Below are 25898 nucleotides of genomic sequence, written 5' to 3'. Positions count from 1 at the left end.
CTGCTGTATTGCTGTATTTTCTTCACTTAATTTCACCAGCTCAAGATCAAGACCTGAATAAGATACTTGCAAAAAGTCCACACATTTTTATTTTTGTTTGATTTATTCCAACTTTGTGGAATCTGCTAATACTGTCTAAATCTCCCATATCTACGTTTTCCTGCAAAAGGACTATTTCTAGAAAAGCTTTTACTGTGCTTTAGTCTGGGATATGTACCTTTTCCCACAATTTTTCCTGATACCCTCCATATCTCTTAATCCTGAAACATTCCTGATATCTTTATACTTGAAACAGTAGGAAAAGATGGCACAGGCTTATCTCTGCAGCAATTCCTTAGCGACACTTGTGGTCTAAGCAGTACAGACTACAGTCTTAATCAAAGAAAAAGTCAGAAAAAATGTCAGAAAGAAAAGAATCAGTAACAGACTTCTGTTATGCTCTTAAGTTGCCACCTTCTGCTCTTGCATAGGGAGAGTAGATGAAGAATAAAAAGGATAAAACTAGCTCAGACTATTTTTGAACTCTTTCTTTCAGCTGTTTTTGTTTGCACTATTACAAAGCCTTGGCAGGCAAGGAAAATATTCTTAGAATAGCAGATTTCTTGCTTTGTTCTGCATCTGTTCCAAAACCATACAATCGTATTTGAACAGCTGGCCAGTAACATGCAACTATCAAACATGGCACTGACATACTATCACAGTGTTCTTCGTAGAGGACTGAGGTTTCAAAGCTGAAGTAAACATTCAAATGTACATATCTTGATCTTAGAGGTACATATTCAGATTTAAATCAAACCTTTTATTTTTCTTGAATTGAGCTTTCTATTGGCAATGAAGAGCAGACAAGTAAGTACTCATTATATCAAAATAAGAAACTGGAACTGCTCTGCAGAAAAGAATTTCCTGGTGCTGTTTCTAGGACTAGAACCAGAGGAGCTCAGTCTGGCCATATGTCATTGCCATGCTGCATGTAGTTTTAGAGTTTTGAAATTGTATTTTGTTTTTTTATACAACAGTGTAAAGAATTTCAGGAAAAAAACCCCAAACACTTGATGAGCACCCATATCTCCTTCTATGTCCTCATCTACTTTGTAACTTTGCATCCAGGGGCACACACAAACCAATTCTAAAATCTCCAGCTACAATCTTGGGGCCAACTATGTTGTTCTCCTAGGTTACCTGCCTCCTGATCTATAAAGTGAAGCTTATGCTATCTATAAAGTGAATTTATGCCTACGACCTTCATGAAAACTGTCTTTACATTTAAAGAACTCTAAGAGGATGTCAAGGCTATTTTTCTGGGTAGGAAATAACATAGACCTAAGCTAAGTTTCTGGTAACTGCTGCAACAAACACCATAATTAACAGTTCTATTGATGTTCAGAGATTTTTATGCTCATATGGAATGAGATCTGTACAGCATCTGCTCTCCAAAATGTAAGTGAAAAAGAAAAGGGTAAATTAATTAGCTACTGGAGAAAACTGACAACTATCCCAGTACGCATCGCTACTAAAGTAGGGCTAAAGCAACTTCCTTATTGAACGATGATTTATTACAAAATGTAATTAGCGTAAGGCTTTGCAGACTGCTTCACACATTTGTTTTGATGCAGGTTCCCTTTCCCTCTCCGTTCTTCCTTCTGCTCAGGCAACATCAGCTTTCAACCGAAACACTGTAGCACTGGGAGGGCTGAAAGCCACCCCAGCCTAACCCAAAAGCTAAAAACGCCCACAAACAAACAACAACAACAACAACAACAACAACAACAACAACAAAAAACCCCCAAAAAAGAGCAGGGACTAGCTTACTTTCATCAGGTGAACAAATTGCAAAAAAAAGCCAGACAGAACAGGCGGAGTACTGACATGGCAGCAGGCTGGAGTGTGCGCATCACTGCGGCTGTCACGCATCTTCCTAAATCTGGGATATTTTTTTTTTTGTCACCCCGACCCCCCGCACGGGTTTGTAAAAACGCCGGGCTGCAGCAGGCTTCTCCTGACAGCTCCTTCCCCACCCTCTCCGGGCAGCACCACCGGGCCGCCCATGAAGCGCGGCGAGGCACGTGTCAAAAATTAAAGCAAAAGAAGAAAGTATCTTTTCCACGCGGAGCTGCCGGGGGAGCAGCCCTAGCCCTTTAAGCTGCCCACCCTCGCCGGCAAGGCCGCGGCGGCAGCTGGCGGCTATTTATACGCGGGCGGCGGCGAGCGCCGGGCGTCTTGCGCGGGGCGGTCCCGGTAGCAGCGGCGGGGCCCGGGCCCGGACCAGAGGCTGCCATGGCCACGGTCTTCACCTCCACGCCGACGAGCGGGAGCCGCTCCCTCAGCCGCTCCTCCGCCGACTCGCCGCTAAGCCCGATGCGGCTGAGCCGGCTGCAGGAGAAGGAGGAGCTGCAGGAGCTCAACGACCGCCTGGCCGCCTACATCGAGCGGGCGCGGGCGCTGGAGACCGACAATTCGGAGCTGCAGCAGCGGCTGGCCGAGCAGGAGGCGGGTAGCCACCGGGAGCTGGACAGCCTGCGGCTCTGCTACGAGGCGGAGCTGGCCGACGCCCGCCGGGCGCTGGACAACGTCGCCATGGAGCGGGCCAAGCTGCAGGTGGAGCTGGGCAATATCGGCGAGGAGCACCGGCAGCTGCACAGCAGGTCGGTGCGCCGGCCCTCCCGCCCCGCCTGCCTGGCCCCGAGCGGGCCTCCCCGCTGGGAGCCCCCCCCCCCCCCCCCGCGGCTGCCTCCTCCGTGGGGCTGTTGCAGGGTGAGGGGAAGGGGCTGCTGCTGGCCGGCAGCTGCGTGTTGGGGAGGGAGTGCTCGGTGCTGCAGGGTGGCTGGGTCACGGCAGCGGTGGCAGCCCAAAGGCAGGGCCCTGTGGGGTTGGAGGGCCTTCGGTTAGGAGAAACCCCAACGTCTGCCCTGAAGATGCACTGTAGGGACTCCGCTGGGAGTGCCTCCTGCTGTAGAGCTGCTGGGCCGCTTCAGCACCTCCCTGTGGTGGGCGTGGGGCTCCTCCAGAATTTGGGGTGTTGGGTAGCCTTATGGGGACAGTATTGTGAGAATGCGTAGCTGCCTGGGTTCGGCACTACATCTGTGTTCATAAACACTCAAGAAGCTGCCATGCTGGAAAGCACCTAGAAAGTTACAGGGGTAGGGGGAGGAGTTTCTGTGTGGAGTCAGCTTGCATCTTTTGGGGGCTTTTTAGCTTGGACATTGCCTTGAGGGGAATACACAGAGAAGGTAGTCCTATAAGCACTATAGCTTACCTGGTCCGGGCTGGTACTGCACAGAAATCGTCCTAGTGGCTTTTAGGTCTTGATTTACATGCTACTGGGATGAACTGCTTGCTGTTTCAGGCTTGACTTTCTTGCAAGCTGTGTATCCTGAGCATGGACTCATCTTGTTGTCTAGTCTTGCCAAGCCTGGAACAAAGGGGTTGCCCAATGTAAGTGCAATTAAATACTCCTAAAGGTGAGAAGAAGTGTCCAATGCCAACAATCTTCCTTTATGGATACACACAGAGTGCTAGCATTGCTCGTCGCTTTAATGTGCCGCTGTACTGCTAAATCAATTACAGACTTAAAATAATTTGGGTGTCCACAGGCCCCTGATATCTTGTTATAAACTTGCATCATAGCAACTTTAGGCACCAGCTTTTTCTTTTAACACTTGTATGGAGCAAATACTGCCCCCTCACAGGCTCAGTAGGACTTAAGTAGCTGTTCTGCTTGGGAATAAAACAAGTTTTTACTCTAAGCTTCTGTTTTCAGCTGCTTGGAAGTTCTTGGGCTTGTCTCATTCATGCTGGGTTTTGGCTCATAGATCTGTTTCATAAATCTAACCAGCCACTTGAGTGGACAGTAAAGAGAGGGCTAATGCCAGTTCTAAAACTTTTCTGCTGTTCTTTGTTTGTATAACTCTTGTGGCTTTATTTATAAAGCTTTAGGCTTGGCAGGTATGCAATCCTCTGGACTGATTTTTTTTTTTTTCTTTCAAGTAACTAGGTCTTAGAAGTGGTTAACTTTACAGCCCATGGGAAATAATACATAGTACATGCTGCTTTCTGAAAGGCCTAGACTGAAGTAGTAATATTAATGAGTGTTTTGTATCTGGGCTGCCTAACTGCAAATGTCTCGGATGACTTGGAACAAACTACTTTGAGGGTATCGTGCCCTTTATATGTATACCCTTTAAATAACCTGGAACTCTTATAGGATGGAATGTTACCAGATAATTTCCCAACAGCATTAACCATTGGCTCTTACTAATCGCTGGTAAAGAGACTTAAAGCTTCAGCAACAGTGAAGTGTGCTTGCATTTCAGCTTTTTTCGTACTATTCACAGTGGTAATTGGAAGTAGGCCAAAGATGTTTGCGGAGGAGAAGTTGTGGATAAGCATATCAGTTGGTTGAATTCAGAGCCTGAGGAAGGTCAAAGCAACTACAGTAGCACAGCAGAGAAAGACAAGACCAGTTTCTTTCTGCACCAGTGAGTATAGATGTGCATTTTGTTACTGAACCTGACATATGTGGTGTAGCAAGCTGAAGCTTTAAGAATGAATTCTGCAAGTGCTGTTAATGTCCTCTTGTCCTGACAAATGAGTCCGTTTCAAACATACCTGAACTCTTTTGGTAAAAATATTTAAATTCTCCAGGTCAAGCATATATGAAACCCTGAATTACAAGGAATGTGACTGGCAGTGCCTCAAAGTTATTGCTTGCAATTGATAGTCAGTAAGCTGTGTTTAGTTCTGGAATGGTTGGTATATAGAATGTTGTAGAGTACTGTAACTGTCACTGTTTGCTGCATAATAATGTGGTGTTCTGAACACAAGACTTGGTTTAAAAGGGTAGTAAATGATCTTGTCAAAGCCAGGCTTGTTTAATTGCTGTTCTTAAGGATGAAAAGACTCGCTTCAGGGTTCTCTGAAAATAATGTTTGTCAGGAAGGAATATAGGAAACCTGAACCTGGCTGTCAGAGGCCTGCATCAGGAAAGCGGACTGTTAAAACACAGATACTAATGGAATTTCAGTCTTGCACATGCTTTGATTGTAGCATGAAACTTACATTATTATAGGATGAAACAGCCAATGTTATTGTTAAGTGGTGTTACTGATGTACTTGTTAATGTCATAACTAATACTCATAATAAGTGGTAGTGGTAGCAGAGATTCCAAAAGGAAGGTGGCTAATTAATACCTAGAAAAGAAAGAAACCTGTAAATGCTGTAAAAACCTACAACACATTATCCTGTTTTTTATTGTTACCCCAGTAAAGCTACTTTTTTCCTAGAGTCTGAGTAAAGAAGAAATAACCTCTGCTAGCAAAACATTTGGTTTTGTGTCATGATCATGAAATATGAGGACACAATCAACAAATGTCTCTGAATAGCAGGGCTAGAAAAGGCCCTGAGCAAGAACCTGATGTAGCCACATGCCCCAGGCCTGTGTTGGAATCAACCATACCTGCATGCTTTTCAGCAGATGTTTGCATAACCCTTTTTTAAAATTCCAGATGATGCAGATTCCAGAATATCCCCCCAGGCAATGTGCTTCAGTGTTGAACTACTGTTAGTTTCCTCTCCCTAACATCTAACCCAAATACTCCTCCCTGCAATTTAAGCCTGCAACTGCCTATCTTTTCCACAACAGACATGGAAAACAGATTCCCTTCCTCTACGCAGCAGTCTTTCATGTAGGTAAAGACTGTTATGTCTCCTGTCACTTTTCTCTTCTCTAGACTAAACAACCCTTATTTTTTTTTCCAATCTTTCCTTGCACTCCAAGCTTTCTAGAGCTGATCATTCCTGCAGAATGACTTTGGGCTCTCTCCAACTGGTCTGTTCAGTTATCAACTGGAAAACTCATTGTATGAATTATCTCAACTTAGCCACTTGGCAGAACAGATTTTGCTAAAATAAATTGAACACTTTACTCTTTGCAATCTCGGATCCGAGTTTTGAGCAGGAAGTCAGACTCTGAATAGCTGTTGGGCAACTGCAAGGATTTTAGGAGTTAGAGCAGTCTGGGAAACGATCACCCCTTTCTCTGACAGGAATTCACTGTGAGGCCAGCACTTCTCCACTGTGGTGCCAAGTAAAACCGACAATTTAAGCTGTTGGCCACGTAGGTGGTACCCGAGGGCCCTGTACCTGGGTATTTGTGCAAGGAAATGGCTGTCTTCTGAAGGCAAAGCTTCTCTCGCCCTGTAACTCCACCACGGTGTGAAGGAGGGCAGACTGTGTGACCCTTCCTGAGGAGGAAGAGTCCCCTGCAAGGGTGCTGGGAGGGAAGGGTGGTTGCTGTGGGGGCTCGCTGCCCTGTGGCAGGAGCTGAGGGGCTGTAGGGGGCAAAGCCCCAGCTGGGGATGGCCTGATGACAATACCTGGGCCGGTGGCCTCCTGGGGATGAAGCTCCTCCTGTGCTGTGGGCAGGAACATCGGGGGTGGGGGGGTGGGTGTGGGTTTGCAGAGGAGGAGGGATGACACCACCTGGTAGCTAGAGCTGTGCTTTGCCTCTGCCTGCAGAGGAGGGGGTGTTTTGCCCCCATGCATGACCAGCACCACCTGCCACCCTGCCTCAGGAAGGCAGGCCTCCAGCTGCTGGTGCCCAGCCTGCCTGCCTCCAGGTGCTGCAGGGCCTCCCCCTGGGGTGCTGGTGGCCTCCATGGCTGCTCCCCTCTGGTGAGGGGGGTGCGGGGCTCAGAGCCCCGAGGGCCACAGTGGTGGTGCGGTGTGTTTTAATGGCCAGCGGGCACTTTGCCAGGGAGCTGGCGGTGGCCTCTGCTGCTGAAAGGAGGTGTCTGTGTGAGCAGCTTGTTCAGTGGTGGCAGGTCACTGTGGACTGGTGAACTCTGGCTTTGAGTGTGACTAGTCCTTCCCTGCGGAGACAGTGGCCTGTGCCATCCCTTCCCTCTCTGGTTGGTGATGGCATGGCAAATAGCTGGCTTCTGTGCAGGATTCACACAAAACAAGCTGGAAACTGGGTCAGAAGTCTTTCTGGTTAAACAAATGATGCTTGTCTGGGGGGCCTGTCTGGTTTGTTTTACAGCCTACCCTGTGCTCTTCCCACAAGTGTTAACTAACCTCTCTTCTGTTTCAGTTCTGCCACAGACCCCTGTGAAGATAAACACATTAAAAACAAACTTTCTCCCTCACTAGCTGCAACGTATGACTGTAAAACTTTCACTTGCAGGAATTCAAAAAAGGAGGCTGATTTAAACCTGGCACAGGCTCGTATCAGAGACCTTGATGCTCAGCTGAACACAAAGGAAGCTGACTTAGCAAGAGCTTTGACTGAGAACCGAAGTCTGGGGGTTGGCCTTCATGAATTAAAGGATCAAGTAGTCACAGTAAGACTTGTTTCTGGAATTTAAACTTTGCTTTTGTTCCTGAAGCTTTTGCTTGTTTTTCCCCAACTAGTTACTGAGATTTAAAAGCAGGGAAAGACAATGGCAATGACAGGTGGACAAAAAGATTTCTGCAATCTTGTTGAAAGCAAATGCTACTGATAGTTGGTCTGTTAAAACTTGCAACTCTTGTAGGTACCTTTAATTATCTTCTATGACCACAGTATGTAATGTTTCTTGTTCTACGGACAAAGCAAGTTGAAATGTGTTGTACTGCTATAGCCCCTATAGCGTTCTCTAACATGTCAGCAAAGGGAACATTTGATGACCCCTGCTTCACTATGCTTAAATCTAGGTAGAATAAGTAAGAGAAATTCTAACTACTTTTTTGTAGGCTCTTGCGCTACTAAGATTCGAAGAGCGTAGCTTTTCTATCTTCGTGCTTTAGCATGATCACTGAATAAGCTAACTTAAAATCTTTAGGATGAAAACTTAAAAAAAAAAACAAACCACCAAACAACTTTGTATTATTAAAATTGTGTATTATTAAAGCAACACACTCCAACACTGGCTGTATTTGAAGGATTTCACTTGTTAAACATAAAACAAATAATACTGGAAGTTAGGGAGAAGTTTGGAATATTCAGTGTTATGAAGGGGAGGAATGTGTATGGATGGTACAACTGATTCAACAAATCTACTCTGAGCTGCCAAACTGAGCTGGTGGGATTAAGGGCTGCTCTGTCTGCCTTGTGGGAAGTCTGGTCTACATAACAATTAAATAGAATTCTTTCTGTTGCTAATATGCTGGATCCCACTGAAATAAGTTGGTTACTCTCCTTAAGTTCTTCACTTAAGCAATGTGTTTTGATTGCTGTAGGAATGAAGTTGCATGACCGGTAATAAGTTGACTGTCTTGGTTTGGAAAAATAACCTCTTAATTTTGATTACCCTGATGTCTGTCTTTTCTAGTTGAAGCTGTCACTGGAAGATACCAAAAAGCATCTCCACAGTGAAATGTTGAGGAGGGTGGACCTGGAAAATCATATGAAAACTTTGCAGGAACAGATGACATTCCAGAAGCGTCTTCACGAAGATGTAAGTTTTAGCTTATTAACAAGGATTTCTTTAGGTGTCTGTGATCCCTGGATGCACTTAAAAGCAATGTTAAGATGTGCTTTATCCTTAAAAAGGTAACTAGCTGAGTCAACTTATGACAGTCCACCAGCCAATAAAATCCACCGAACTAGGAAGTCTTCAAAAAAGTACACAACCTCATGTTAACTGGCATAGTACCAACAGGTATCTGGAATATGACATAATTTTCTCATGCTGCACTTCTGAAGGTGACTACAATCCCAATATACTACTTTGTGTAACTGAAAGTGCATATATTACAGTTAAAGTTAAGCGATTCCAGATGTTTGCTAGAAGCCTAAAATAATCAAAGATGTTAAATCTCCTTTAATAAGCAACTTATGTTCCCTACTTCCTTAACACTTATCAAAGGTGTCTGGTAACCTTTGTGAGAGAAGGCAGTACATAGAACTAAAAAACATGTGAATGTAAACCAACTTCCTTCTGACTGGAAGGATTCTCAAAGTGTGTGGTTTAAGCAATAGAGAATTCCAATTTCTCTAATCAACTGCTATTACTTTTTGAATAAAACAAGAATAGGTGAAGTAACAGTGCTCAAAGAAACTGAAGTGTATATGCATGTGTTCTAAGTAAAGAAAAGCAGGGAAATCATTCTAGTTCAAAGAATCGGACAAACTACTGCATTTATTAGTTTAAGCAGTGTTGGCCGTGAGGTAGCAAAACAACCCAGTGCAGCTAGCAAGGTGGAACTACCTGACCTAATGGATGAATATCTAAGATCTGAATGAAGATGAATTACTGTGCACTCAACGATAAATCTGCTTCAATACTGAATTACTTGTTAAGCTGGTACAGTTAAGTCCAGTCTCAAATCAAACTGTATTGGCTTGCTTATTCTCTGAGAAATTTCTTCTCCTAGGAGCTCAAGGAGGCAAAAAGTGTCCACGAGAGCAGGATAACAGAAATAGAATCTGGCCGTCGGAGTGAATTTGAGAGTAAGCTCTTGGATGCTCTGCAGGGGCTCAGAAAACAACAGGAAGAACAAATTAAAGGATACAAAGAGGAGCTGGAGCAAACATTCAGTGCAAAAGTGAGTCTGTAAAAATGCCAATAAAACAAAGCTTAAGCTGCACCTTGATATGGTTAAAGTGACACTAGCATAAATAGCTGGCTGATAGAGCCCTTGCATTCAGTGCAGAGCTTCTTGGCGTAAGTTGTTATGGAATATCAAAGCAGTGTCAAATTTGACAATAGAACTTCTACAAACACTTGGTCCCAAACAAAACTGGTTCAAGCACAAATACTGTCCCTTTGGGGAGTGCGTAGGAATGGCTAATGTAATAGTTGATCATAATTCAGACTTCTGACAAATCTGAGAGTTTGTCTGACAAATTCAGGACCAAGGTGTGCTATTTTTTTATTAAGCAATTTCAGTACTGAATAAAACTGGATCTGCTGATTATAGTTTTAATAAAATGCATGAAATAAGGTATTCTTACAGTTCTGCAAGAGCACTTTTAAAGGTATGAGTGCAAATGTCCCTTCCCAGTTGCTAGTACTGGATAAGGGGGAGAGGGTGGCTATGGAAGGAGCTTGACTGTGTCCTCCAGAACTGGTCTGTCACCTCTTTCCCAGCATCAGCCACATATGCAGGAAAAAGTAATACTTAGGCTTATACTTTTGATAGGTAACAACCCAGGGGTTTCTGGGTTAGTTGCAGTGTACAGTATTGGTATCTTAAGCCTTCTTTAATACTCAGAAGTAGGAGATCATGTGATTCTGCACTGTCAACAAGCACATGTGTTCATTTCTTCCTGGTGGTTCTGGTTTTCTCTATACTCCAATTTATATGCCAACTCAGTGAATTCCTTTGGATGCTTCTGTCCAGGTTTTTGCTGGAAATTGTGTGAGTGCCTCTTGTAGGAGCATGGCTCTACTTTATCCTTTCTTGGAACAGCTCAAGATTGAATTGCTCTAGAAATAGCTTTGTGCTGCTTATAGTGGTGCAGGAACTGTTTAGTAATAAACTTTGGGAGAAGAGCAATAGTTTGATAAACACATAATATCCTGTAGGCCCATGCTTTGACAAGCAGCTTCTAAACATTCTCCATTGTTCTTCTGGAGAATTAATTTACTTAATATCTATACAAAGTCTTCATGCACTGTACCTGAAATATCCTAATCCAGCAGTTTTCACTACCTGATTATTGCTGACTTTTTTCTGATATGAATGTCAAACTTGTGTAAACCTTCCTGAAAAGCAATGAAAAAATTTCTGACCTGGACTTTATTGGTATCTGCACACTTAAGTGAAACATAACTATTTCCAGATGTAACAGCTGGAAATCACTTGGGTTTCCGTCCTTATTTAAAAATACATGGTCACAAGCGACTCATTACTAACAGTGACTTATCCATAGATGGAGAATGCCCAGCTATCTGCAGCAAGAAATAGTGACTTTGCCAATGCTGCTCGGGAGGAACTGATGGAAACAAAGCTGAGAGTTGATACTTTGACATCTCAAGTTAATCAATATCAAAGCCAGGTACTATCTTTATTTGTATATCCTTAGAATTATTTTAATTTAGATACCCAATTCAAAATATTGGCCTCTCCTCTCTAATCTTCAGTTATGGTTTAATTGATTTTTCCATCATCTTAATTTTAGAATGTTGCTTTAGAGAACAGAATAAAAGAGCTACAGGAGTTGCTGGATTATGATCGTGATCTCTATCGAAGGCATATGGCTGAAAAAGAGAAAGAAATAGAACAAGCCCAGCAGCAGACACAAGCACAGTTGGAAGAATATGAGCATCTCTTAGATGTGAAATTGGCTCTAGATCTGGAAATAAGTAGCTACAGAAAGATGCTGGAGGGAGAGGAACAGAGGTAGGCTATGGCAAAATCTTTATGAGAACTTGCTTCATCAAAGATCTCTACACTAACTAACCATATATTCTTCAGAATGTGGAGGAGGCAAGAAATAAATGTTATGTCATTATGCTTCAGGAGCTATTATGGCACTAATCTTCTGTAGATAGTATTTATATCCCACATCCACCATATGATGTAGTAAGATCAAGTAACTTGATAAACACAACTGATAGAAGTTCAAAGGTCCATTAGACATCCCTCAACTTTTTCAAAGCTTTATGCTACATCCTAGAGATGTATCAAAGAGTCCTCAAATTTCATTAATTAAACTGGGAAATTGTATCAACTCCCAACTATCCAGATACTGCCTGGTGAGAACAACATGAACTCTCAATACATGCTAAGGAGGGTCAAAGACTTAAACTACTTCCACTAAAGAGTGCCTCTGTAGAGACTTTAAAGGAGTACTTATTGCAGTTGGGAATCTTCTTTTTCCTGACATAAGCTTCCCCTGAACTCTAGGGCTGGGGCTGTCTTCCAAACTTTAACAAGCTACTTAGCTATTCTTGCCAGTAAAAATAAAATCTTATATTCAAGACTTCATGGAAAGCTTGAATATAAGAAGCTGTTAGGCTTGGCTATAGTGGGAGGATAGGAGTGAGAGGAAATAACCACATCAGATAGTCAAGTGAATGTTATATGACTCCCTTCTAGGCTAAAGCTGTCACCCAGTCCACCTTCACACAGCACTGCAACTCAAGCAACAAGTCAAGGGCGACGGTTCCTACATGGGAAGAAAAGGAAAATGAAAGAAGCTAAAGAGAGAGGCCATAGTGCTGGATTTAAGACTGTTCATCATGCTTCATCTTCTGGAAATGTATCTATTGAAGAAATTGATGCAGCTGGGCAATTTGTCAGACTTAAAAACAATTCTGATGAGGTACATTCAAGTCTGCATGGCCTCCCTTGCAAAGTATGACTGCTTGTGAACCAACTTGTAGCTTAGTCAGAGATGACAACAGGGAAGAATGAAGAGATGAGGGAAGAGTACTGCCCAAAAAAATGCAAAGTGGGGACTTCTCAGCTAACTTGGCTGCTGTCAAGAGAAGACTAGAGACTTTTTTTTTTGGGGGGGGGCGGGTTGGGGGGGGAGGTACTGCAGGTGTTTTTTTCATGGGGCTGTCTGGGAGGTGCTTTTGAGGGGAGGTGCACTGGGTTCTATGATGCAGAAATCTAACACCTTCAGTTGTTTCTCATCAGGTTCAGGCTAGCACCATTAGAAGTACTACTTATCCTTGATTAACTAAATAAGGTACTTAGAGGCTGTCATTAACCAATTTACTTATTACTTAAAACAGCTGACAGTATCTAATCCATACAGAGGGTTTATCTGACCAGCTACATAATTCTTTGACTAGTTTAGTCTGCAAATCCAGAATTATTTGAATTAATTCTCAGAGCTTCAAAACTTGTGGCTGGTAGCTTAGCCACTTCAGCCTGAGATGCCTTAAACCTTCACAGGCTTCTATGTTTGTGTTGTATATATGGCCCAAGTTGGTAGATGGGCATGACAAACTTCATTTATCAGAATCTCTCTGGTAAAGAGCATCATCATGATTCCCCTTCAACAGAAGGCAAGAATACGTGTGCCTAAATTTGTGGGACTAAGATTAATTCTAAGGAAGAACAGGGAGAAATCATAGGGAGGCTTTAAGGAAACTTGAAGGCTTCCTCAAAATTGATCAGATTCTTGTGTGCTACAGGAGTGGGACTAAAACTGACCCTTGAGTCTGAAAGAACCTTGCACTTGTATGATGTGGTATTGGTCTATAATGCTAAGAGAAATTTCTTGTCCCACAGGATCAGCCACTACATGGATGGGCATTAAGACGACATCTCGGAAGTGTGTCAGATGTAACATACAAATTTCCTTCGCTGTTCACTCTTCAGGCAGGCCAAGTAGTTACAGTATGTAGTGGTTTTGTAAAACTTACTCAGAGCTCTGTTCTTATGTTAGATGGCGATAGAGATTCATGTAATAAGGAAAACTAAATTGACACTGCAAGCGCCTAAAACACTGAAATCCTTATTTTATGTGGAGAGGGAGATGGGAAAAATCCTTGCAGTGACTTGATCTTAAATGCCAATTAAATTTTCTTTAAAGCTAGATCTTGGATTGAACTTGGATCATCCCAGATTGGGACGTGCTGTTATTGTGAACAGAATCAATATGTTCTAGTTTATTCTTAGGGTTCCCCATACTCCTGTGATTTGATAAAAGTTGTGCAAAGACTTATACTGTTGCTAAAAACTTTACTCCACTACAGTTCAGCAATGCTGAGCTCACCATTTATGGTACTAAGCTAGATTTTAACTCTAAAATCATACTCCAAGTACATTTAGATAGTGATCAAAGCCTAACTCTACAGTCTGTACTCCCAAACTGCTCGAGCTTGCTCAAGAGATCTGTGAGTGACCCGAGGCTAGGGGTTATCTTGTATACACAAACTGCTGCTGACAGGAATATGTCTGTAACTCTGGCTTGGCTCTGTAAATCAAATGGTATGCATGCCCAAGCAAGACTACCTCTGCATCAGGTAGAAGCTGTTAACAGCCTTTTCTATACTGCTTTACAGTCTTCTGTTTAAAAAAAAAAACCAACAACCACCACAAACAAAAAAAAAAACCCAAACCTCCCCCCCAAAAAAACCCCATTACCACTGCTGTTGGTAGTCCTGGAAGAACTAATCTGCCAGGGATCACAGTAGTCCAGTTTGTGTTACTGGACATCTTTTGTATTGGAGTACTTAATAGTTACATATGTTAGACTAAATCCTAATCTAACTACAAATAAGATTCTTCAGAAGCTCACTCTGAATCTGTTGCAGATCTGGGGTGCAGCTGCTGGTGTAAGCCCAGGTCCTAGTGATCTGGTCTGGAAGTCTCAGATGTCTTGGGGAGCTGGGGATAGTATTGGTGTTACACTCATCACAGATGATGGTGAGGTAAGTGAGATAGTAAATAGTTTCTACTCTCCTAATACTGAAACTTGTTTGATGTGCTTAATTCTTGAGGGTTCTTGGTGGCAAGTCAATTGTATTTTAGGAACTTGCAGAGAGGAAGATAATGCATGTACCCAGAGCAGAAGAAAGCAGTGAGCAAGATGATGATTATGAAGAAATAACTGGAAGTGAAATAGAGTTTCCATCTCGGGTAAGCTGCCTGAAGTTTAAATACATGCTATCAACAGTCTAGTTCAATTTCTTTTCATTACTGTATGAAAATACTTTCCCAAGTACTATCTGTATCCTACAAATCTTAACATTTTTCTTGATGTCAGACCAAAAGAAGAAGAAAAAAGAAATGTTGTTTGGTTTCATGATAGTGGTTCCTGTGAGCATCCTTAAGCAGGTGAGATGGTGAGAATCATGCTTGTCATCTCATAGTAAAACTTGCTTCATTAATACTGCTGCAGCCTATTGTCCCACATAGGATATAGCTTGCATGGCTTTGCATCAGAATTAGATTGATGTTCTGCTTATTCTCTGGTTGAACATGATCAAATAGTAGCATTAATTGTTTGGTCTCTTATTACTGACACACGGAAAAATACTGGCTTTAATGTCTGTTCCGTCTAAACATGTGACTATGAATAAACTTAAAAGCTGTTAACCTAAGAACAGAATGCAGACACTTACTAGAAATATCTTATTTCTGTGGGATGAAGTGACTTACCTGACACTCCAAACAGTGTCCCTGACTTAAATTCACACTGAAGAAATCTAATATTTCCATTCAAAAAGTATTAAGAGGCTGAAATCAAAGTTCTTGGTGTATTGATTGTGTAAGTCCCTCTCAAATTGAGGCATGAGTTTGAAGCACTTACGTTACAGCTCATTCCAGGAACTACTTTTTCTTATTTTGCTGTGCAAAAAATAGTATCTTGGCTGTGCTTCAGTTACAAATACTACCTTCAGTACTTTCCAAGTGGAACTTCAGCACAGATGCAGGTCATGCTAATGGAATTAATGTAGTTAAATAGAATAAGAATGTTTTGTGTTCAATATACTTATAACCCTTTGCATTACTCACAACTTGTACATTGTAATGCCCTGTGAAAGACACTCTAGCCCCTCCAAATGGCTTTTGACTCACAATATTACAAGTCTGAACTGCTTGCATATTGGATGCTCCTAGTGTACTTTGATATACTAGTAGTCAGGTATCTTTAATTGCTGAAGTAGTCTAAACCAGAACTAATACAAGGGCTTTTAAATGGTCATAACTGAACAATTACAGACTGTACTTGACTCGGGAGTTGGTTTGTTTCTTGACTTGAATTAGCACCAAGTCCCCTTTGTTAGTACAAACTCCAAGGCCCTAAGTGCAAGGGGATGCCTAGCTAAAAATTCATTCTCTCCCTCTTGCTGAAACAGCATGTTGAGCTACCACAGCTCTTCCTAAAACTGATCCCACACAGGTTACAAGGAGGACTTGCTTCTTACTGCACCTGGCCTTAAAGCCACCACCATTTCCTAGATAGTTTCATAATATACCTGTCTGAAAACTTAACTTAAAAGTACCTTGGTACTGTCTTAAGAAAATGTACCTAGGAACAGGCAGTTACTGCCTGCTGCTTGGTTCTTTTCCTTGTTCCTGCTTTCAAACAAGAAAATCTGGGTAAATATCTATTACTATAATACCATCTGGCTTAAAGGATGTTTATCAAAGTCTCCTGACTTACATGCATGTTCTTGTGATATTTTCAGTCTCTCACTGAAGAATGCTGAGTGAGACCCTGTTAAATAGGCTACTGAGAATGGTTCTATAATGCTATTCTGGCCTTTGGACTCTTAATGCACAGCATACACCAAAATGGTTGAGGTAACACCAGTGGAGCTTTAGGCTGATGAAGAGACTTACTGATACAAGCTTCTCTTCATGTTCAGAGTAGGGCCTCTCCTCAAGGTGTGGGCTTTCTTTAAGGCTCTTTATCTGAATTGACTAAAATATGGCTTGTTTGGCAATCAATGATGGAAAGTGGAATTAACTTTTTTCCTTACACCTCTAATCTGTTTCATCAGCAACTTTACAATACAGTTGTGTGCCATTTATGGTAAGAATCAATTCTAATACTCCCACTCAAATGTTAATGTCATTCCTGTCCGCTGAATTTCTGTCAAACTCTTGCCAGTAGTACCTATATGGTTCTGCTGCATTGGTAGTACTGAAATAATGGCAGCTTAGTAAAACAGTTAACTTCTTGCATGCAGTAAAACAATGTAAAGGAAGCATGCTGTGCTTTAAGGGAAGGCAGGGTTTCCATGGATTTTGCTTCTGCTTTTACCATCCTAACCAGGGTAGCATGAATCTGCATGCCAGTGAAGCTTTGATATTTCAGAACAGAGGTACTGATAGCCTGATAGCCTTTCATTAAGAAAGGCATAGGCTCATGTATTGCATGGACTCAAATTCTTAAAAGCCTGTGTTCTTCCCCCCCCACCCCCAACCCATTTAGTATAGTTAAGGTACTGCCTCTCCTGAAAACCTGATTTGCTTTATTAATATGTAACTAAATCTACAAAAACACTAAAACCCCCGTATGCCTGCCTGAGGTTTGAATAGGTAACCAGCAATAAATGCTAAGTTTGTACACACGCTGATTAGCCTAATGTTTTCATGTTTTATTTCTGCAGCAAAATGAGGATCCTAGCTGTTATATCATGTAATGTGGACAAAGAGATGATAATCTGAAAAAACTTCTCAATACCAGGTGACATAGACTATATCTGTTTTGGTATCTTCTGCAATATCTGAAACTTGGAATTCACATCTCCTATTTGGCCTCTTTGTAACAAACACTGCCCATAACATGATGAAATTTCCTACCTTCTGATACTGGACCCTGTCCTTGGATTCACTGATAGAAAGAGCAGTAGAATATAAGCTCCATGTGAAGTTATTTTTACTTTAACACAAGGATCTGGTTTCCATGACCTGCTGAAACAGAGGAGAGTACACAGTTTACAAAGCTTCTAAACATATGCCCTAGAAGGATGCTAAATACTTGACAATGAGCATGAGGCTGCCTCAGCTTTCTCAATATTCCAACATGGTGTTTCTCCAAAGGTAATTTCTGTTTTAAGCCTCAGTGGGGAAACTACATGGGCCAGATCACACCCTAGCTTGCACCTTGAGCAAGTCTGAACTTGGCAGAAGTAAAACACTATCTTGAAGAGTGCTGAGTGTCTGAAATGTTTCCTGCTCAGATCCTGATGCTGTAATATATGAAACTGGTCTAGATCACTTGCTAGAGAGAGACATTTTAAAATTAAAAGCAAGTTGTAAAAATGTTCTTGTCTCTTATTAAATGTACTGTTTCTGTATTCTAGCACCTGGAAATCCACCAGTTTCAGTACTGTATAATCCTAGATACACTATATCACAGCACAGCTGTGTCAGCCTTAACTTGAACAGATGTATCCCGTAAATGTGAAAAAAGCATCTCATTCCAACAGAGAAGGTACTGTAACTAGCAATATTAGTACTGTGGTCCCAACAAGCCAGCTTTCTAGGGCTAGAAAAACATGCTGAAACAAAATCAGAACTAGAAAGCACCAACTGTAGTAAAAGGTGCATCAAAAACATCTGCTCTTGGAATCCTTGTGTCCTAATTCTCTATGCAGTCTGCAGTACTGCTTCGTGTATGTGTAATGGAGCAGTTGGGGGGAATACTGTCTATTGGCCAGTATGTAATTTACTGTAACTTGAATAGCTCTGTAGTCCATGTAAGGCCTGACCTATAACCCCCAAACTAGGCAGTTGGCCTTTGGGGCCACTGCATTCAGTTATTTTTAACCTCTTTTTACTGAAGTGCTTACCTGCTGTCTGGGCCTTCATGAGTCACATAAAGTACACTCTTCTGCATTCTCAGCTGCTCCCCTTCCCTCAAAGATTTCTCCAAATGCTGCCTCTTACCTTGCCAAAGTATTCAGTTCTGAATTTAAGACCTGTTCTGTCTTAGGATGCAGTTTTTAAGGTGAGGCTTTCCTTATATTAGCTTAAACTCTCAAGTTATTTAAAAGGTCTAGTTTTGACATGTAAAGAGTAGATGCTGGTTTAATACTTGCGTTTTAACAGATCTGAATTCTTGTTGTACCCTATGGCCCACATAGAAATAGCTGCTGCTACAACCTTGCTATATTATCTTGATTTCTTAAACTTTTTTAACTATTAAAGATATTTTTTCATGTATATAAAAGCAGTCTTGTACTTTAATATTTGCAGATTAAATAATAAAGAATTTCTTTGTTCATTGATCTTAGAGTAGCTCAAAAGACTTTGAAGTAATAAAATGAGTGAGTTTAGGGAAGATTCCCTGCAGACTGAAGAAACCTTCAGAAATAGTATGCTGTCCTGTGTATTTGAAGAACTGAGTGATAAATATAAAGCTAAACTGCCATGAACTTAAGAGGAATTATCACTATTTCAAATGAACCCTTTTTGTAGCACAAGGGAAGGATGGTATTAAGCAACAACCATGAAAGATTTGAATTGGTGTACAAGTCTTGATAGGAAATAGCCGTGGCACAGGATGTTGTTTGGCAACACCATCAGTGGTCCAGGAAACGAGATCTGCTTTTATTTACTCAACTACAGAACCTACATGACAGTGTATTAAACTTGTTCTTAGCATACAATCTTAAAAAGGCACATATTAATTGACTCTTTGATGTGCAACAGATCCTATTGTGCAAATTGTCTTTCTGGTAGCAAACATTAAAGATGGTTGGGTTGGTTTCCTATGACCTCTCTCTATACTTTGCCCTAATCAGTAACAGTTTAGCTCTCTTGACTGGCTTTTAACTCACAACTTTTGCAACAGCTACTTCTGGTAGATGAGACATCTACTGCACCTGACTAGGAGCTCTATACTAAATGGCAACTGCCTACTGCAAAGTATATTGAGAATTCAAACCTTTATGTATATATCTGTGTGTGTGTATGCACACATGTGCATATGCAATTCTTTCCTCTAGGGAATTCTGGTGAGCTGAAAGATTTCAGTGCCTCTTTTCTTGCCTGCTATGGAAAGGTATGACTGGTGAGACCTCTGATAAAGTTGGGGGAAAAGCAAAAGCAGCTGTGAATCCCAAATACTTAAACCTTTGAACCTTGTCCCATACCTTTTTATATTCAGAACATCATAGCTACTTTCATTGAAAAACTAGATCAGGACAAGTTGCTTTCCCTGCTGCTGCTCTAATAACTACTAGCTACTTGCCCATTAATTTCAAAAAGGGCTGACGACTTTTCTTCTTTAGATGAGCAAGTCCACATTCTGAGATTATGTGCCCTAAGTAGAAGGCAGTAGCCAAAGCTGCAAAGAATAACCCTCTACTTACAACCATTGTGCAAGCTGAGGCCAGAGATGCGAGAAATCAGAAAGCCATGGTTTTGAGAGCCAGTTAGAGGCTATTTATCCTTCTTAGATGGAAAAGTTACTGCACCTGTGATACACGTGAAATTCTTTCCTCTTGTGCTGGTTTTGCCTGCTGCTGGGAAGTGAATAAAATCCGTTTTTTGGTTTGCTTGCGCACACAGCTTTTGCTTTAACTATTAAACTGTCTTTATCTCAGCCCATGAGTTTTCTCACTTTTACCCTTCCATTTCTTTCCCCCATCCCCCTGGGGGGGAGTGAGTGAGCAGCTGTGTGGTGCTTAGCTGCTCACGGGGGTTAAACCACAATGCTGCTCTAGGGAAGGCTGTTTCAACTGGACTACAGAACCAAGTAGAGCTTGAACATCTGAACCTGGGTTCAAGCCAGTTTGCCCATAAAGAGTTCAGCTCCCCTCTCATCACTCTGTCTTGTACAGAGAGCAACTGGCAAAAGATTACATGTTCCCCTGAGGCTGCTGAGTTTTTTTGTTCGTTACTACATCTGCATTTACTAAGCAAAGCAGAAGGCTAACAGAAAAGCAAATTAATTCTGTCTTCATTTTAAGTGCTTAACATGCCTGAGTCTGTCTGTCCTTCATTTTGAAGCTTCTTTTTGCATATTCTTAGTTAAGTTCCCTTTCCACTTAGTCTTCTCTTTTTTTCTCCATATCCACCCCTTTCATATAAATGTAAAAAGTAGAAGTGTATTGACTTTTCATTTGTTTGCAGTAGTCAGCAGTGATACTCACCTATTTATCTCAGTGGAGTTCTATACAAACCCTATGGAGCTAGGATCAGTTTGTACTTAGTTCAAAGGAATTTTTCTCTTATCCTCCTGCTAGAAGAAAATTTTGACAGACATTATAAAGGCTACACAATCAGTAGGGAGAGAGCAAGATTATTAAAATTCCGGTGGCTGAGGTGTCATAAAACTACTACTTTGGCTTTATTCATGCATTTTTAATTTAGCAAGTGACCTCCAGCTCAAAAACAAATGCCAGAACTATAGGAATAGAAGCAGCAACAACTGTTCTTATCCCACAGAAATATTTATTCAGTTTGGTCAGTAAATTATAGGAATTTCAATGCTGAGAACTTGTACTTAGTACAACAACATCATATTATTGACAACAACCACTTTGCCTTTTGTCAACATACAATGCGAAATATGGATTAACTTGCTCACAATAAATTACAGTGTGGTGGATGAAGAGAGCTCAGTGACATCAGTAACTTAGGAACTGGTTACAGTTAGCTTCACTTACTTACAGTATTTTTAAAAATGGTTTTCAATAGTAAAATCATTGCAGCCCAAGATTAAAAAAAAAATAAATCCACATACAATAATAGCAAGGAAATGCATTTTTGGAGCAACAGTGAGCTACCAGTAAACACTTCATACAGTGATCTTCAAGGCACAAAGCAAAAAAACTGGGTATGGGTTTTTTTGCAGGTTGATGAGTCAGGGAAGGTGAAATTTTTTTGAATATAAAATAAATACATTTTAAAAAGACGCATACAAAAGTCAGTAAGTCAGTCAAATAGCAAGGCTTTCACAGAATGCCACACTGACAGAACATTTGTGAATCCATTTCAGTCATGAAATCATGTTCACAGCTTGAATGACACAATCACTGAGGCAAGGGAACCATCACTTCAACATAATTAATGGGGAAGAAGCCAGACTCTCCATTTAACATCCCCTCATACCAATTCTCATCAATCTGATTGGTCAAAGTTATGATGTCCCCTTCCTTAAACCCAAGCTCGCCTTCATTTTCTGGCTCAAAGTCATAGAGAGCTTGGCAGCAAGGCTGATCCATGTGCATTGAAGAACCTGCCCCCAGTGACAGAAAAAAACACACCATGTTAATAGAGAGAGCTTCACAGCATCCTATCAGCCACCAAGCATAAAACAATGGGTCAAAAACCAGAGCCATGCTGCCATGAATTCTTCCCAACAGTTTTTCCATTTCTTTCACCCACTAACATCCGGTGCTTCTACATATAAAAAAATAATACTAGTGATAATTAGTTTAAAGCATAATTCTGTTTCTCCCTTAAGTTCAGATGCTACTTACTCTATTTTCATTCCTAGTTGCCTTCCCTTTTGAAAGGATGTTTACCTCAAACTGATAGTTTCAGTAATCACAGTTGTCAAAATCAGTGTGGTCTCTTTGGGGTGGTGGCTAGAGGAACTGGACGGTAGGAGTTGAGGGAGTAGAAGAGTAGATGGGAGAAGTGACAAGTAATCATTAAAACAAATGGCACTGCAGCACACTGCTACTGCACGAATACCTATCAGAGGGCAGGGGCTCACAGCCAGTCCTACACGCACACTTACAGCCTGGAGGCAGCCTCCTGGATGTTTATGCTACGTGTGCGTTTGCAGGAGCAAGGCTTCCAGCCACTCCTGTGTTAAGGCTTCCTTCCACCCTCACCTCACTTGAGCAGTGACAGTCATTTCCGCTTTACTGCTCCCCAAGTTCATGTGTTCAAATCCTTTGTTGTACACATCCCTCATCTGAACTAAAGCAGAGGTTATGCTAGGAACAATGGTGCCTGTCAAACTATTTTACAGATGAAAACAGTTTTCTAATGCAGTATCTGGCTGTTCTTGTGACTTATGCTGTTTGCCCTGCTATAAACATCTTCATTCCAAATTACTCTTTTAAAATATGGTACCATATGCAAACATAATAGTAAGTACATACATTTACAGGGAAGCAAGTAAATATAAATAAGTACAAAACAGAATCACCCTTAGCAAAAGAAGTTAACCTTGTAAATGCAGTCACCTTTTTAAAAGATATTCTCAGGAAGGGGTGTTATTTGGCTTGGATTTGTGGTATGGATACATATGTAATATATTCATTCATATTTATGAATAATAACTGGTTCTAATAAAATGTAATCTAATGTTCAAATTGTAAAGATTAGCTCTGTGGCCAAGGACTAGCCAGAGGTTCAACTGAAGTTCAGCCATAACAGATTTTTAAAAACATGTACAGCATATCCAAGTAAAAGTCTGGTAATTTGATGTATATTTATAAAGGAAGAATAGGAGAAAAGATTTCATGCTGCTGCCATATAAACAGTAGTAAAACACACTGTAGCCTGACAACTCTAGAACACTCTAGTACTTCCATTAAAGCAGTTAAATCTCTTAAATACTAAGTTATTCAGGTTGTCTTATTTGGAACATTGCAACAATTCTCAAATATTCTAGTCTTGACTCTCTCCCAGCTATATCACACATGCTAATTATGCAATCATCTTGAGTTTTTTTTTGTTTGGGTAAATCTGCACACAACTGGTAATGCAATACAGATACAATAGCTAAGATGTTAAAAATGCGTGCAAAAATGCATTTTAATCTGCTAATCATGGTAACGTGTAGGAAATGATTGAAAACTGTTCAGGCATTTTCTAGTAAAAGGAATTAGGAGAAGTCTCTTAAGTAAACCAGCAGACAACTACTCTGGTGATCAGTAAAGGACAACAGGTGAAAGCATCTTTTTAATTGACAATAATACAATCGGGGGTAATATTTGGTGTTAAAACTGGGAAGTAGGAATTACTCTTCTATTTTCTGGGTATGTTTTATCCTTTATAAGAACAGAAAAGAGCCTTTATTTATAACAATGAGAGAGAGCTGTCAACACAGAGATCCTCCTCAGCAAACCTCCCCAGAACGTTGCTGTAACAATGCCAGACTAGTCCTCTGCCTGTGGAAGGCACGGGGTAGCGACAAAGTTTTACAAGAACAAAGTAAAGTAAATTACAGGTAGTCTAATACAACAATTCAGGTGAATTGGTTCTAGACATATTTTTTCTGAAACAGTCCAAGCAGAAAAAAAGATGATGAGCCACCGTTTCCCAGCAAAAATGGACTGACTGTGTTCAAAAATAGCCAAGTTATTTTCAGTCTTTGCCAAGGTAGAACTGGTACCAGCTCACTGGAACTGTCAACAGCAAAAGGCAGCACTCTGAATAATTGACAAAGTGCCTTGCTTTCACCAGCTGCTCCGATGGGGCTAATTTATTATTGCAAGCCAGTTAATTTCTGACAGTAAGGTACCTGATATGAGATGGATCACATTTGGTTCATTTTAAGCTCCAAAGAACTGAAAAGAAATGTCTGGCAGCCTGGAAAGATTTTTAAATAATGGTCACAGCCAGTACAACCGGTTTCACTCCAGGCTGTAGGATCAGTCAAAGTCTTCATTAGAGTCAGGCAGCTGCTGCTACTGTATAATCCAATGAGACAAAGCTTCCCTGACAGAGGTAATGGGGGCAGCACTGCCTGACAGTCTGCAACACACACTGTTTAACATCACAGAAATGGTGACATGATTCCAGCCTTTTCCTGTCTATTAAATACTTGCACATAATTTCCTGTTGCAGATATTTAAGCTAAAGAAATTTAACTTTTCTTTTCTTTTTCTGCAAATAGGGTTTATCTTAATTTGCAACACTATGCACACCTCCTTAATTTCTCCAGCCGTGGAGGTAAACTGCCACACTTCACTGTCACATTCAAAGATGACTTGTCATTAATCTCCAGACCACTCAAACCTGGACAGCACAAAAACAGGTTAAGCAAGAAGCTATCTGTGATTTCTGGAGTGTTACAGGATAAAACCAGAATGCCATTCAATGTTGGTTTTGTTTGTTTCTTTACCCCAAAGGGAGTTACTGCTTGTACCTGCATCTACTCTCTCTTCTATACCATGTTATATACATATGGTAGCAAAATTATACTTTAATAATCACAAACTGGAAGCTTGCTAAGATAATTAATCCAAGTCTCTCTCACAGCTGAAGTGAGTAAACACTTAGATGCTTATGTTAAATTCCAGCACATGCCAACCAGATCCATTTATTTCATATCATAGTCATACCTGACAAACAAAAAGAATGAAAGGCATGATGTAATACAGCATTTAAAGAGAGTTCTAAAATGAGCCAGATGATGCTCATAGCCACAGCTGATTAATGAGGATAACAATGAAATAGAACAAAAATATTGTCATCTGTGCTTAATCAAAGCAGCTAAATAATTCACAACATCAGAATTAGGTTTCTGTGAATCTAGCCCTGCAAATGTGTGCAAGTCATTAGTAATAAATAATGCCCACATGTTAGGGACCGTACAAAGGAAAATACTATTTCTGCTCCAAGAAGCTGATACTTAACTTGAAAAGCTATGGTGAAACACAGGAAAAGCCATTTCAACACTCCGAACTGGTTGTTGTGCTGAAGGTATCACAGCTTTGAACTGTCCTGTTCATTTGCATGGGTTCGCTGGACACTAAGATGCTACTTACCTTGAGTGACAGTATCAGAGAAATTAAAGGTCTGCATTTTGATAGGGTCTAAACAGGGGAAATTAAGCATAAAAGTGCTTGTTTGTGTAGGATGAAGAGGTCAGTTTTCTAAACAAAAAGAAAGATGGCGATCATGATGCTATCCCCCTTATCACATGGAGATCTTAAAACATTTCGCAGTTTTGCTTAGAGCAGCCTGGTTCACATTTCTAAATCACAGACCATAAATTAAATCTGTTTCATGATTCTGGTTTTAAACAGGAACAGAAAGGTTTCCCCATTCACAAGCAAGGCATATTGACCCCACCACAGCTCCACAGAAATCCATATGGATAACTTTTGAGTATGAACAGGAAAAGAAAGGAGAATGAACAATGATTTCAATGATGATTATACCTGCTGGGGTGGTAAGCACAGCACCCACAGCTTCTTCAGGATATAAAAACCATGATACATGGTCTTTCTGACCTATTAGCAACACTAAGCATAGCAACAATTATTACATACATCCCATTTCTCCTTTTCATCTCTTTCATTATTGTTTTATTTCTTTTCCATTTTGACAGCACTGAGTGAGCAAATCAAGTGAAACCCCATCATTTAGTGATATGCAAACAGTTGATGCAATAGTCCATGAATGGAATCAATAAATGGAAGTGGCTCACTCCTTCCTTATCTTAGTGATCAGTGGTCATTTCTTTTTCAGTTTATTCACTGAATTTCAGCTCATTAAAGCCAGGATTTTTCTTTAACTAAGTGGGCTGGAAGCAACCTTGAGAAGTCATCTAGTCTGTCTTTCTCCCCAAGGCAGAATTGATTAC

General features: G+C 41.0%; 2 protein-coding genes across 7 annotated transcripts in view; one reads left to right on the top strand and one right to left on the bottom strand.

Annotated features, from left to right (window-relative positions):
* The first annotated feature begins 2121 nt into the window (after positions 1 to 2121).
* Positions 2122 to 18461, top strand: LOC126043571 (lamin-L(III)-like). Of its 3 annotated transcripts, none has more exons than XM_049812205.1 (12): positions 2122 to 2642; positions 7182 to 7338; positions 8308 to 8433; positions 9353 to 9523; positions 10854 to 10979; positions 11103 to 11323; positions 12023 to 12248; positions 13169 to 13276; positions 14197 to 14313; positions 14414 to 14521; positions 16393 to 16424; positions 17005 to 18461. In XM_049812205.1, exons 1-12 carry the CDS (start codon positions 2275 to 2277, stop codon positions 17060 to 17062), a joined length of 1818 nt encoding a protein of 605 aa, XP_049668162.1. In that variant the 5' UTR covers positions 2122 to 2274; the 3' UTR covers positions 17063 to 18461. The 3 variants fall into 3 exon arrangements, with proteins under 3 accessions (XP_049668162.1, XP_049668160.1, XP_049668161.1); XM_049812203.1 differs by lacking the exon at positions 16393 to 16424 and adding an exon at positions 14649 to 14719; XM_049812204.1 differs by lacking the exons at positions 2122 to 2642; positions 16393 to 16424 and adding exons at positions 4398 to 4475; positions 14649 to 14719.
* Positions 18462 to 20780: 2319 nt separating this feature from the next.
* SH3GL3 (SH3 domain containing GRB2 like 3, endophilin A3) overlaps positions 20781 to 25898 on the bottom strand; it is a 58195-nt gene continuing 53077 nt past the window's right edge. For all 4 annotated transcript variants that reach the window (XM_049812207.1, XM_049812209.1, XM_049812208.1 and 1 more), the window contains one exon: positions 20781 to 21584. In XM_049812207.1, the coding sequence (XP_049668164.1) occupies positions 21379 to 21584 (206 nt within the window). In that variant the 3' untranslated portion in view covers positions 20781 to 21378. The remainder of the gene's footprint in view (positions 21585 to 25898) is intronic.

This window comes from Accipiter gentilis, chromosome 10 (assembly GCF_929443795.1).
Source record: "Accipiter gentilis chromosome 10, bAccGen1.1, whole genome shotgun sequence".
Lineage (NCBI taxonomy): Eukaryota > Metazoa > Chordata > Aves > Accipitriformes > Accipitridae > Astur > Astur gentilis.
This window is presented reverse-complemented; position numbering and strand designations above follow the sequence as displayed.